This window comes from Hemiscyllium ocellatum, chromosome 36, assembly GCF_020745735.1.
Source record: "Hemiscyllium ocellatum isolate sHemOce1 chromosome 36, sHemOce1.pat.X.cur, whole genome shotgun sequence".
NCBI classification, from domain to species: Eukaryota; Metazoa; Chordata; class Chondrichthyes; order Orectolobiformes; family Hemiscylliidae; genus Hemiscyllium; species Hemiscyllium ocellatum.
The window spans coordinates 44,830,314-44,845,639 of NC_083436.1; the positions used below are offsets into that span (position 1 = coordinate 44,830,314).

The 15,326-nt window shown below is 44.3% G+C and overlaps 1 protein-coding gene across 1 annotated transcript in view; it reads left to right on the top strand.

Annotated features, from left to right (window-relative positions):
- The first annotated feature begins 8,410 nt into the window (after window positions 1-8,410).
- Window positions 8,411-15,326, top strand: part of LOC132833302 (broad substrate specificity ATP-binding cassette transporter ABCG2-like) — a 49,721-nt gene continuing 42,805 nt past the window's right edge. The window contains exons 1-4 of the mRNA XM_060851468.1: window positions 8,411-8,529; window positions 12,101-12,160; window positions 12,273-12,387; window positions 13,603-13,755. Of these exons, the coding sequence (XP_060707451.1) occupies window positions 8,411-8,529; window positions 12,101-12,160; window positions 12,273-12,387; window positions 13,603-13,755 (447 nt within the window). The remainder of the gene's footprint in view (window positions 8,530-12,100; window positions 12,161-12,272; window positions 12,388-13,602; window positions 13,756-15,326) is intronic.

The window sequence follows — 15,326 nt, forward strand, 5'->3', positions numbered from 1 at the left end:
CCCTGATGTTATTGAGTAACTGCCAAAGCTGACTGTTCCTGGTGAATGGTCCAGGCAAGTGAGAGGTGGTTTGGGCAGAGATTGGCTGTTTGCTATTCAATGAGAAAGTTACTCAATTCCTCAGAAAACCCGGGCCTCTTCACTGTATGAAACCCATTACTCCAGAAATGATTCATTCGCAAGAACTTCCGTCTCCCACCAATCTTACTCATGAAGGGAAACAACACCCACTTAAAGTAGGAATGGCGAGGCTGTGGGATGCTCTGCCTGTGCTGGCTTCAGTGGTTGGGGTCAGCCCTGTCTAATTTGTCACTCTGAATATAAACAGAAGAGGAAGCCACTCAGGTTTCTGCCTGGGAACCAGGTAAACAAATAAACATCCCTTCCACCCTCAGATCGCACAATAACTGTTTTCAGTCTCCGTTCCCTCTGCTTTGCAGAGGGGGGATAGGCATCACCAGGGGTACAACCTGCTGACAGAATGTGCAGGGACACTCTCCCTCCTTCTCAGTACAGCCCCGGGTTTGACCCCAGGGTTCCACATGGATGTTCTCCATAAGGGCCTTCTCCAGCCCTCCCCTCTCCTCCCTTCCCCAGGCCTGAGGTCTCTCCTGACTCCACAGCACAGGCCTGTCTGGTTGTTACTGAGTTTCTCCTGTTCACCCAGCAGCTTGGTACAATGTGGCATTTGACCAGAAGTGGGGACTGACACAAAGGGGGATAGTCAGGTATTTGGGTAAGGAAGAGCATTAAACAATATGGAGAGACAGCAGAGAAATGGGATCAGTTTAAACAGCTCTGCCTGAAGAGCTAGCACCACCACAAGGTGTTGGGCTGAACGGCCTCCCTCTTTGTGTTGGTAAAGTTTATGTAGAACACGTGTGTAATTTTGAACTGACTCATGCTGTAAGAGAAAAGAAATAAGTTTATGATCAAAACTTACTGATAACGAGTTGCTGTAGGAAATGTCACCATTTCCTCATTTTAATCAATCAGCAACATCACGGGAAAGTGTTAATGAAAGTGACCCACAGGCTGTGAGATAACAGGCCAGGAGCTGAACTCTGAGCCAGCTCTTCCCTTTAGGTGTCAGCCTTTCCATCTGCAAGGGTAACAGTGCAAATTTGCCTGTGGTGTGAGCGTTATAGAACCACAAACCTAACAACTAAAATGACAATAAGTTGTATTTTATGTTATTCACTCATCAGATGAGATGTTGCTGGCTGGGTTAGCATTTATTACCTATCCCTAGTTGCCCCCTTGAGAAGGTGGGGGTGAGCTGCCTTCTTGAATCACTGCAGTCCACGTGCTGTAGGTAGACCCACAATGCCCTTAGGGAGGGAATTCCAGGATTCTGACCCAGTGACAGTGAAGGCACGGTGAGATATTTCCAAATCAGGACGGTGAGTGGCTCGGAGGGGAACCTCCAGGGGGTGGTGTTCCCATGTATCTGCTGCCCTTGTCCTTCTAGATGGAAGGTGGTCATGGGTTTGAAAGGTGCTGTCTGAGAATCAGAAACAGCAATTACCAGAAAGGTTAAGCAGGTCTGGGAAGAGAAATCACAATAAACATTTCGGGTCCAATAACCCTTCCTCAGAACTTGGCCCAGAAACGTTCACTCTGATTTCTCTCCACAGATGCTCTACAGCTGCTGAGCTTTTTCAGCAATTTCTCTTTTAGTTTCTAAGTGATAGCAACCACAGTTTTGTCAGCTGTCTGAGGATTGTTGGTTAATTTCTGCAGTGCATCTTGTAGATAGTACACTCTGCTGCTACTGGGCGTCGGGTGATGGAGGGAGGGGGTGTTTGTGGATGTGGTGCCAATAAATGAGGCTGCTTTGTCCTGGATGGTGTTGAGCTTTTTGACTGTTGTTGGAGCTGCCCCCATCCAGGCAAGTGGGGAGTTTCCATCACCTTGCTGACTTGTGCCTTGTAGATGGTGGATAGGATCTGGGGAGTGAGGTGATGAATTACTTGCTGTGGTATTCCTTGTCTCTGACCTGCTCTTGTAGCCACGGTGTTTATCTGGTTGAGTTTCTGGCCAATGGTAAGCCCCAGGATGTTGATAGTGGCGGATTCAGTGATGGTAACACTTTTCAATATCAAGGGGCAGTGGTTAGATTGTCTCTTATTGGAGATGGTCATAGCCTGGCATTTGTGTGTTGTGAATGTTACTTGCCACTGTCATTCCAAGCCTGGATATTGTCCAGCTTTTGCAGCATTTGAACATGGAGAGCTTCAGTGTCTGAGGAGTCACGAATGGAGCTGAACACTGCGCACTTATCAACGAACAGCCCCACCCTTGACCTTATGGTGGGGGGAAGGTCATTATATAAGACCTGTAACATTATAAAACGTCACAAAGTGTATCACAAAAGCTGGCCATTACAAAATTTGACAACAAGATAAACGGGGATTGGATGACCAGGAATTTGATCAAAGTGGGAAGATTTCAGGAGCATCTACAATGAGGAAGGAGGAGAAGAGGTTAAGGGATTCAGCAAACAAGACCCATGGCTTAGCCAGAGCTGGCCATAATGCAGTGAGGGAAACTAGGATGGTGACAACAAGCCAGCAATAAAACATCAGGGAAAACCATCAATAGTGTGGGCTGGAGGAGGGCACAGAGATAGGGAGGGGGTATATGGGCTGGAGGAGGGCACAGAGATAGGGAGGGTTGTAGGGGTTGAAGGAGGTGACAGAGATAGGGAGGGAGAGTATAGGAGCTGGAGAGGTTGACAGAGATAGTAAGAGCCTAGGACATCGAGGGAGTTGAATACAAGAAATTGGAAAGGAGGCTGTCACTGAACCAGGAATGTTGCCCAGAGAGCACAAGGTTACAAAGCCCAAGATGTGAACCACATCAGGATATGGAGCAGCTGGAGTTTGAATGATCTAAAGATAGTGGAAAGTTCCAGGTGAGTTGGGAATCACATTGAAATGGTTAAAGCTGGAGGTAATATAATTCAGTTCTTCAATAGTTCGAATCTTTCAACTGCATCACACACAAATATTTACATTTCAACCAACCAGACTGTGCCAAAATTCCTCGATGCAGAATTATTCAATAAAACATTAGTTGATACAAAGTAACCCATTCAAAATTAATCAATACAGAATTACTCAGTCAAAATTGATTGATGCGAAATAATACAAACCTATCCACTGATGTGCAATTTTCATTAAACTCTGTCCCTTCCTGTTCCTTTCTGTTGCCTTCAGTCACATTCCCTGTGCTGTTCCAATGCTTCACCTTTTCTCTTTGGATTTGGAAAGCTCCTTTCACCTGAATCCTGTCCCTGCACCCTCTCTGTCAGTTTAAAGCCCTGTCCATACTTAATGTATCAACACAGATTTACTCGAAGAACGAGAAAGTGAGGGCTGCAGATGCTGGAGATCAGAGTCGAGAGAGTGGTGCTGGAAAAGCGCAGCAGGTCAGGCAGCATCTGAGGAGCAGGAGAATCGATGTTTCAGGCATAAACCCTTGATTCCTGATGAAGGGCTCATGCCTGAAACGTCAATTCTCCTGCTCCTCGCTTTTCCAGCACCATTCTTTCAACTCAATATTACTCAACACAAAGTAACTCAATTCGGAACAATTTGATACCAAGTGTCTTGATGCAGGATTAGTCTATACCGAATGTCTCAATACTGCATATCTCAAAACAGAAATCTCAATACCCAATGTCTTGATCCAGAATATATCAGTACTTCAAGATACTCAGTATCAAAATATTTAGTATCAAGATATTGAGTGTTGGGATACTCAGTAAGAAGATGTTCCGTGTCAAGATATCTTGAATATCTCAATAGAATATAATTCAGAGTGAGAGCAACTCCATACAAGAATCACAACAAAACAAAATGGGTCAGCTGACCAGGAACCCAATTACCATGTCTGACATCACAATGTGAGCTCCAATCATGATTCTTGGCTCCAGGGGGAGGGAGGGATCTTGAAGTTAAATAATTCCCTTCCACTGGGCTCCTGTCACCAGGTAAGAGCTCTCAGTTTAAACACTGCCCGAACTGTAGGACACAGATTGGTTAATCATCTTCCAGGGGCTGGCGATTAATCTCTGCTTCCAGCAGCAGAATGGGATGTGACAAGGGCTTTTGCTCATTCCCTGTTTCTTCAAAGAAAATGACCCTTGACCAGGGTGAAGAAACAGATATTCTGGTCATTGTTACTTGGCAGTTTGGAGATGTTACCATGTACAACTGTCCTGTCATTTTTCATCAAAGGAATGAGCAGACGTCAGAGGTAACTCATTGGCAGTAAATCCCTCTAGGCCACAATGAGGCTGTGAGGAAGTTCTATAAGATTTTGGCAAATGGGTGGAAATTAATGACAGACAGGGCCTGATCCTGCAGGGATCCAGCAGCTGAGAGAGGTTCCCAGCAGGACTGCAGGTTCATTCCCTGTAAACCAACAACCTCCAGCCTCGAGCTCCCAGAAACACATTGCAACACTTCCTTTGAGTGCTAGTTGGAAAATTACGATAACAGCTTTACACCTTTAACTCAAACTGGGCATGCATTGAGGGAGGATCTTAAATCAGCAGGATCACCCCCTCAGCACTGACCCTCTGACAATGCGGCGCTCCCTCAGCACTGACCCTCCAACAGTGCGGCACTCCCTCAGCACTGACCCTCCAACAGTGCGGCGCTCTCTGAGCACTGACCCTTTGACTGTGTGGCACTCACTCATCACTGACCCTCCGACAGTGCGTCACTCCCTCAGAACTGATCCTCCGACAGTGCAGCACTCCCTCAGCCCTGTCCCTCTGACAGTGCAACACTGCCTCAGCACTGACTGTCTGACAGTGCAGTGCTCTCTCAGCCCTGACCCTCCAACAGTGCGGCACTCCCTCTGCACTGATCCTCCAACAGTGCAGTGCTCCCTCAGCCCTGACCCTCCGACAGTGCAGTGATCCCTCAACCCTGACCGTCCGACAGTGCAGTACTCCCTCAGCACTGACCCGCCGATAGTGTGGCACTCCCTCAGCACTGATCCTCCGACAGTGCAGTTCTCTCTAAGCACTGACCCTCTGACAGTGCGACACTCCCTCAGCACTGACCCTCTGACAGTGCAGTGCTCACTCAATCCTGACCCTCCGACAATGCGGCACTCCCTCAGCGCTGACCCTCTGACAGTGACACTCCTTCCATATTGCCCTGTGTTTCAGATTGGGTCATTACTGGAATTTTGTGGTCTAGCAAAATACGATTCTGCTCAAATATTAAATTTGAAAAGGAATTTAAAAATGTTTGTTTTAGTTTAGTTCCAATTGTTAACTATTTCCTGCCCCTGTATATTGGTTTGCATTTTGATAATAAATGTTCCTGCACTTGACTCCTTAGTAATTCCAATGCGCATATTGAATAAATGTTCAACCTTTGGGAATGGGAAGGCCTCTTTATTCATCTTTCTTGTTCATCCTCCTTGTTCGGGTCATCATTTCTATCTCTTTAATTTTATTCTTGTTTCAAGGGGATTGGTGGCATCATCATCTCCCTAAATTCTCTGAATCAGATGGTCAAGCCCAATCTCAGCTGTTGGATGCAGCTCCTTGTCTCTGGAGCAGATGCACCGCCTGTTCTGAAGTGAGTTTTTTTTATTTTAATCCCGTTCACGTTGGGGCAGGAGAGTTGTGGGTAACAGGCTCTGATTAACCTCCAACTGAAATGAAAATACAACATTTTCAACCTATTACAATCCACAGTGAAGACATTTCAGACTTTATCAACATAGCCTTTTACTCCTTCTTCCCTCATCTATTTCAAAATATAAATGTATCAAAACCTTTCCCTTCAATCCCTCCCTATTGAGGGAATTTTCACATTCTCACCATCCTCTGGATGAAAATGTTTTGCCTGAATTTCTGATTGGTTTAGTTAGTAACTGTTTAATGTTGATGGTCTCACAGTTTGAAACCTCTCACGTGTGGAAGTATCTTCACTACATCCATCAAAATTCACCAAAGATCCTCAGACAGCACCTTCCAAATCACCACTTCCTACTTGAAGGATAAGGGCAGCAGATACATGGGAACACCACCCCCTGTGAGTCCCCCTCCAAACCACTCACCATCCTGATTTGGAAATATCTCACCGTTCCATCAGTGTCGCTGGGTCAGAATCCTGGAATTCCCTCCCCAAGGGCATTGCGGGTCTACCCACAGCACATGGACTGCAGCGGTTCAAGAAGGCAGCTCACCCCCACCTTCTCAAGGGGCTATTAAGAATGGATCATAAATACTGACCCAGCCAGTGATGCTCACTTCCCATGAATGAATTATTAAACTAAACCCTTCAGTATTTCCTGGAGACTCAGTTTAGCTGTGTCTTCAACGCCCTTAGCTCTAGTCCCAGATGAGTATAAGGTGATTGTGAAAGAGCTAGGTTTGTGGATGATGCACAGTGCTGTCTCTGCGGGGCACTGCTGCTGATGGAAGGATTGACTGTTTAGCTGGTCAGTGACGCACTGGTTAAGGCCCCATGGCAGTTGGTGAAATCTAAATTCAATAAACAAATCTGGAACAGTGACCATGCAATTGCCATCAATTGTAAAAGACCCATCTGGTTCAATAATATCCTTTAGGCAGGGAAATCTGCCATCCTTACCCAGTCTGCCCTACAATGGCTTCAGGCATTGTAGTTGACTTTTAATTGACAATTAGGGGTGGATAATATACACTGGCCTTGCCTGTCATGCCCTCATCTTATGAATAAGATACCTTGCCATTTCCTGGAGGTATTGAGCTGCTTGGGCCTTGTTGGAGCTACATTCAGCCAAAACAGTGAGATATTAAAGTATTAATTTTGTCTACTGACCTGCAAGAAATTGAATGCACTGGGGGGGTAGGGGGTAAGGTGGTGTGTCTGTGTTTTATAGAAGGAATGTGGGAGGTTTACATGGTCCTTTCCTTGCCATTCAGGGATGATTTACATTTTCATCCAGAACTCAATAAGACCATTACAGTTGGAATTTGAGTACTCCCCTATAGTTATAAAACATGATGGTGGCACAGTGGCACAGTGGTTAGCACTGCTGCCTCTCAGTGCCAGAGACCCGGGTTCAATTCCCATCTCGGGCGACTCTCTGTGTGGAGTTTGCACATTCTCCCCGTGTCTGTGTGGGTTTCCTCCAGGTGCTCCGGTTTCCTCCCACAATCCCAAAAAAATGTGCAGGTTAGGTGAATTGGCCATGCTAAATTGCCCGTAGTGTTAGGTGAAGGGGTAAATGTAGGAGTATGGGCCTGGGTGGTATACGCTTCGGCGGGTCGGTGTGGACTTGTTGGGCTGAAGGGCCTGTTTCCACACTGTAAGTAATCTAATCTAATTTAATGATTTGCAACAGATTTGACCAATCAGGGATGATTTACGTCACATTGTCTCTGGAGGTGAGGTGGCCACTACGTTATATCTTGAGTGGCGTGTGACTATGACGGAGTGACTAGGGGTTGTTTTGTGGGCACTACTGACTGTGAGGTAAAGATTTTTACCTTTGTTCAGAGACAGCTTTTGCCATGACCCCGTTAGCCCTGAAAGGTGTGTGTTAAAGGTTCCTCTGGAGAGACAGACCCCTGGACACAACTCTGAGGCGTGGCGAGGAGTATTCACGATTTCTCCAAAGCTTGTACTGCATTTGCTTAATAACATTTTGTTTGTTCACAGAAGTTGGCATGTTGCAGTTGCATCAAGTTGTAAGGAGAAAAAAGAACTTGACATCAAGAGAGGGCCCCATCACAGTTCTGCTGGGCAGGTTTGGCTGAGCCAGGAGCTGAACCTCTCCAGTTGAGCCTGCAGCCTCAGGGTGACAAGTTGCTGGCACCATGGTGTTATGTGGATGTTCCCATTTGTTTTCTGACCAATGGTGACCCCACCCCAGAATGCTGATTGTTTTTGGACATTCTTTTTGCATACAGATGACAAATGGAAGGGTAAAAGATTGAACAAACATGGACAATTTCACCAAAAATGAAACACCGCAGAGTGTTGCAGCAAAGACTGAGGTGGGCATGAACGCTGTTGGCAGTGAAAAACCAAACATTGACCAAGAGACAGCAATGGATAGCGAGCAAGGTGTGACTGACGTAGCGCGTGACCTGACAGTAACTACATCATATGAAGAATTATTGAGTACAACAGTGTCTTCAGCAGAATCATCAGGGAGCAGTTTAGACCTTCCTGAAAAAGTACCCAATACAGTGGAAAAACTTGTGGGCACTGATGAACTGATAATGGAGGAGGAGCCTATCGCCATGAAAATTAACAGCATTCTGATGACATCTCATGCTGCGACATATGATGTTTCTGAACCATCAGCAGCAGGCGACAGAATGAATCCTGATTCAGAAATGAGGCTCTTCAAAACAAGCCAACACGAACAGGAGGAACCTAATCTCATGAAATATCCTCACGGCATGATTATCAGTTTCTTCAATGTTTCCTATAAAGTGAAAATAAAACACGGTTACTTTTATCGACGTACCAAATCCACTAAGGAGGTCTTAATTGGTGTCAGGTAGCTTCCTTTCCTTAAGTTTAACTCCATTGAGATGAAACTCAGCTACAAGGAGAGGTTGGTGAATATGGGATTGGGGTCTATGGACAAGGTGGTTTTATTGGTTAGCTCTGTTGCTTAAAAGATACAGGGACCAAGATGAATTTAAAAAGAAATGCGTTAGTAACAGAAATGGTTCCAGAGAGATTAACAGTACTGAAAGTTAGAAACTCCCCAAGGCCTGATCATCGATATCCCAGTGTACCAAAGGCATGCCAAGGAAATACTGCAGTGTACCAAAGGTATGCCAAGGAAATGTTGGTTATCATGTTCCAAACCTGCTTACATTCCGGTGCATTCCGGTGTACATTTCTGCGTACATTCCAGTGCATTCCCACCAGGTTGGAGGGTGGCAAATGTAACCATACTATTTGAAAAGAATGGAGGGAGACCAGATAGTTTAGGATCAGGAGAAGGGGAATACCGGGGAGTCTATTGTAAAGGATATGGTGACAGGATATGTAAAAATACAAACAGATACACAGTCAGCATCCAGTATTAATGACTGGGGAGTCATACTTGTGAAACCTACTAGAGCTTAGTGCGGATGTAACTAGTAGAGTAGATGAGGGAGAATAGGTGGAAGTGATGTATTTGGGTTTCAGAAAGCTTTTGCTGATATCCCACCACAGAGGATATTTTCAATATCATAGCACACGGTTGGATACTTTACAGCACATCGTTTTACACTGTATAGAATATGGTTATACATTGTAGAGCGCATGGTTATGCACTGTATAGAACACGGTTATACACTGTATAGCACATGGGTATGCACTGTATAGCACATGGTTATACACTGTATAGCGCATGGTTATACACTGTATAGCACATGGTTATGCACTGTATAGCACATGGTTATACATTGTATAGCACATGGTTATACACTGTATAGCGCATGGTTATACACTATATAGCGCATGGTTATACACTGTATAGCACATGGTTATGCACTGTATAGCACATGGTTATACATTGTATAGAACATGGTTATGCACTGTATATCACATGGGTACACACAGTATAGCGCATGATTATCCACTGTATAGCACATGGTTATACATTGTATATCATAAGGGTATACAATGTATAGCACATAGTTATGCACTGTATAGCACATGAGTATACACAGTATAGCACATAGTTATACACTGTATAGCACATGGTTGTGCACTGTATAGCACATGGGTATACACTGTATAGCACATGGTTGTGCACTGTAAAGCATATGGTTATACACGGTATAGCACATGATTATACACTGTATAGCATATGGTTATGCACTGTATAGCACATGGGTATACACTGTATAGCACATGGTTGTGCACTGTATAGCACATGGTTATGCACTGTATAGCACATGATTAAACACTGTATAGCACATGATTATACACTGTATAGCACATGGGTATACACTGTATAGCACATGGTTATACACAATATAGGACATGGGTGTCCACTGTATAGCACATGATTACACACTATATAGCACATGATTATACACTGTATAGTCCACATGGTTATATATTGTATATTGTAAGATGTGCGGGTCAGGTGAATTGGCCATGCTAAATTGCCCCTAGTGTTAGGTAAGGGGTATACCTTAGGTAAGGGGTATGGGTGGGTTGCGCTTCGGCGGGTCGGTGTGGACTTGTTGGGCCGAAGGGCCTGTTTCCACACTGTAAGTAATCTAATCTAATCTAAAAAAAAAGCACATGATTACACGCCAGATAGCACATGATTATACACTGTATAGCACATGGATATACACGGTATAGCACATTATTATACACTGTACAGCATATGATTATACACTGTATAGCACATGCTTATACATGGTATAGCACATGATTATACACTGTATAGCACATGGTTATACATTGTATAGAACATGGTTATGCACTGTATATCACATGGGTACACACAGTATAGCGCATGATTATACACTGTATAGCACATGGTTATACACAATATAGGACATGGGTGTCCACTGTATAGCACATGATTACACACTATATAGCACATGATTATACACTGTATAGTCCACATGGTTATATATTGTATAGCACATGATTACACACCAGATAGCACATGATTATACACTGTATAGCACATGGATATACACGGTATAGCACATTATTATATACTGTACAGCATATGGTTTACACTGTATAGCACATGGTTATACACGGTATAGCACATGATTATACACTGTATAGCACAAGGGTATACAATGTATAGCACATAGTTATGCACTGTATAGCACATGGGTATACACAGTATAGCACATAGTTATACACTGTATAGCACATGGTTATGTAATGTAAAGCACATGGTTAGACACTGTACAGCACATGATTATACACTGTATAGCATATGGTTATGCACTGTATAGCACATGGTTGTGCACTGTATAGCACATGGTTATGCACTGTATAGTACATGATCAAACACTGTATAGCACATGGTTATACACTGTATAACACATGGTTATGCACTGTATAGCACATGGTTGTGCACTGTATAGCACATGGTTATGCACTGTATAGTACATGATCAAACACTGTATAGCACATGGTTATACACTGTATAACACATGGTTATACACTGTATAGCACATGGTTATGCACTGTATAGCACATGGGTAAACACTGTATAGCACATGGGTATGCACTGTATAGCACATGATTATACACTGTATAGCACATGGTTATGCACTGTATAGCACATGGGTATACACTGTATAGCACATGGGTATACACTGTACAGCACATGATTATACACTGTATAGCACATGATTATACACTGTATAGCACATGGTTATGCACTGTATAGCACATGGGTATACACTGTATAGCACATGATTATACACTGTATAGCACATGGGTATACACTGTATAGCACATGATTATACACTGTATAGCACATGGTTATGCACTGTATAGCACATGGGTATACACTGTATAGCACATGATTATACACTGTATAGCACATGGGTATACACTGTATAGCACATGATTATACACTGTATAGCACATGGTTATGCACTGTATAGCACATGGGTATACACTGTATAGCACATGATTATACACTGTATAGCACATGGTTATGCACTGTATAGCACATGGGTATACACTGTATAGCACATGATTATACACTGTATAGCACATGATTATACACTGTATAGCACATGGTTATGCACTGTATAGCACATGATTATACACTGTACAGCACATGATTATACACTGTATAGCACATGGGTATGCACTGTAGACTTGTACATTGGTCACTGAAAGATGTAGTGAGCAGATAGGAACGCGGACGGTATATAGGCTCTCAGTGCAGGAGCAAGGAGGTCTGACTGCAGCTGGACAAACCAGATTGGCCAGAGCACCTGCTCGCTTTATTATTGAGGGCCATGGCTGTCTAAAGGGCTGGCCTGAGAGCCCTGCATGTAGCTGATGTTTCCTGTGTTTGGTATGTGTACATGAGCACACGTGTGTTACTGTTTGCGTGTTTCCTTGTTTTGTAGTGGGATCATGAAGCCTGGCCTGAATGCCATCATGGGCCCCCTGGGCAGTGGGAAAACCACGTGAGTGTCTTGGTATTTGTCTCAGCCCTGGCTCTGTGTAAAGACAGGCGAAGGTTAGCTGCTTACCGTCTCTCTCTCTCTCTCTCTCTCTCTCTCTCTCTCTCTGTCCCAGGTTATTGGACATTCTGGCTGCAAGGAAAGAGCCCTCAGGGTTTAGTGGGGAGGTCCTCGTTGATGGTGTCCAGCAACCAACAAACTTCAACTGCATCGCTGGATATGTCATATATGTGAGAATTGTGACACTTCACTCTCTAACTACCTTGTTATCTGGAGATCAGACCAGACTTAAATGTTAACTCTGTTTTCTGTCCACACAGGCCGTTAAGTTTCTCCAACAATTCCTGTTTTTCTTTTATACCTTCCCTATATGTACCTGGTCTTCCATAATATGATGAATTATGTTTTAATGCACGGTAACTAACATTTAGGTGGATAGAATGGAGCTGAGGGACTGACTGGATTGCTGTACAGAGACTCAGCATGGACTGAATGGACCAAATGGCCTCCTCCTGCACCGTAAAGACTCCATGACTCTAACCCTAATCTAGCTGCTTTGGAACATTGTTACTGGCTGAGAATTCCACTCCCCTCCTGACTCCCCAAACCCTGTCTACTATCTACAAGGCACAAGTCCGGAGTGGGATGGAATACGCCCCACTTGCCTGGATGGGGGCAGTTCCAACAACACACAAGAAGCTCGACACCATCCAGGACAAAGCAGGCGCTTGATTGACACCACATCCACAAACATCCACTCCCTCATCCATGGACACTCAGTAGCAGCAGTGTGTACTATCCATAAGATGCACTGCAGAAATTCACCAAAGACCATTAGAAGCTCCTTCCAAACCCACAACCACTTCCATTTAGAAATCTAGAAGGACAGGCCATAGATACATGGGAATACCACCCCTTCTGAGGGACAATCACCTTCCAGAGGTGTAGAGACTCAGGTGGTTGCTGGCATGGAGGGATTTGAAAACCAGGATAAGGATTTTTAAATTGAGGCATTGCCAAGTTACAAACTCAAACAAACACACCCGACCTGATGTTCGCACAGGCCAGTTCGGGGAGCTAAACCTGGTTTTAATTCAATTATCCTAATGTCCTTTAGGGAATGAAATCTGCCATCCCTATCCGGTCTGGCTGACATGTGATTCCAGACCCACAGCAATGTGCTGATTCTTAAATGACCCTCTGGGCAGTTAGGGATGGGCAGTAAATGCTGAACCAGCCAGTGACCCTCGATCCCCTGAATGAACTTCTTTTTTAAAATCCATTCAAATTGATGGATACGCATTTCCTATTTTGTCACATCCCTCATGGGCCAGCTTACAATGTAATTGGCTCATAATTGGCATTGCCCGAGTTGATGTGATGCTGTAGTTGGTGTTTCTGAATGTGCTGTTCTTCACATAATGAAAACCTCTTTCATTGTACAGGATTACATGATGACTGGGACTCTGACTGTGAGAGAGAACTTGGAATTCTGTGCTGCACTGAGGCTGCCTAAGAATCTCACCAAATCCGAAAGAACAAAACGAATCGATAAACTTATTGAAGAGCTGGGACTCAGTAAAATAGAGAACTCTAGGGTACAGCTTGTGACTGGAGAAAGTGATTAGTCCTGTCTGGTTAATGTGCTCCCTTGTGTTATAATATATTACTGTTCCTCTTGTCTGCTGTATGGACTCATGTGACTTGACTCTGATTCAGAGCTAATTCCTCCATGAGGTCCCTGGTGGAGTTGTTCACATCACTAGCTCCTCTGTTAGCATTGATACCAGCATCTTCACTGGGGCTGGTTCCTTTCTTAGACTGTACATCCAGACACCATGCTTCAGGGAGTGTGATGTCTGTGTCCAGTGTGGACTTGTACTCAGGCTGAGGCATCCCTCACAGGACCGACCTTCAGCTTTCTGAGACCTGAACTTCGTGCCATCTCTTTCTGTCCTCTCCCCTCAGATGCAGCCCCTCAAAACCTGACTCCTTGACCAAGCCTTTTGTCACCTGTGCCTCTATCCCCTCATGGGGCTCATTATCACTTTTCTTTATGCACCCATGGGGCATCTTGACGTGCTTCGCCATGCTAATGGTGCTACAGAAATGCACATTGTCGCTGTTCCTGTACTTTGATGGGACCTTCTGCAGACCCTATGATCCACTGGGATGGTCTGAACTTCAGTGCAAATAGCCAGATGTGCCTCAAACATTGAGCCTCAGGCGTTGCTCCCTGTTAGGTTGTGAGAGAGATCCTTAGGTCAAGCTGAATCAAATCACATTAAGTGAAAACAGATCCCCTCCATCCCCTCGTTGTATTCTCACTGGGTAGAATCCAGGAGCTTTGGAAACCCATGCCACCAAGGATTACATTTCAGTTCAAAACCCGTTTCATCTCTCGGAGCTATTTCTTTCTGCTTCCTAATTTTACTACAAATGCTTCTCATGGCCACTCTGATGTTGTGATTTTAATTGAGTGATAAATATTGGCCAAACGCTGCTGTTGTTGGGAACTTGCATGTCCCCTTTAGGGAAAGGTGAAGGGCTCAATTTAAACTACCCTCTGCGAGGCAGTACCTCTGACAGTGCTGCCCTCCCTCCAAACTGTTCCCATCTCTGGGACAGCATTTGAAGCCACAACGTCCTGACTCAGATTCAGGAGAGGTAACCACTGAATGTTGGCTGTCACCTCACTAACCATAGCGATGGTAAGGACAAAACTAACAGGAACTTCAAGAAATGTAGGTGTATTGAGCAAAGCCAGTGTGGGTTTGCTAAGGCAAATAATCAGTTTAACTAATTTCGACTGAGTTTTTTGATGAAGTAACTGAGAACATTGCTAGGTGGAATTGGCCAATTTGTTTTACAAAGGCTTCCAAAAGGCACTTGATAAGTTGTTACATCATGCAGTTGTCTCAACAAAGTTGAGATCCTTGGAATAAGAGGGACAGTGGCTGTGGAGTTGACTGAGTGATGGGAAACAGAGTCCTCGTGCACGATCGGTTCTCTGAGTGCAGTGATGTATAGAGTTTGCCAGATGTCAATGTTAGAGCCATTGCTTTTCTGGATGTTTATTTGTGACCCAGTGACCTTTGAGATTTCAGGGAATCACTTCAAAATTTGTAATGAAAATATTGAGAGCTTCTGGAGAATATTAATTGACTCC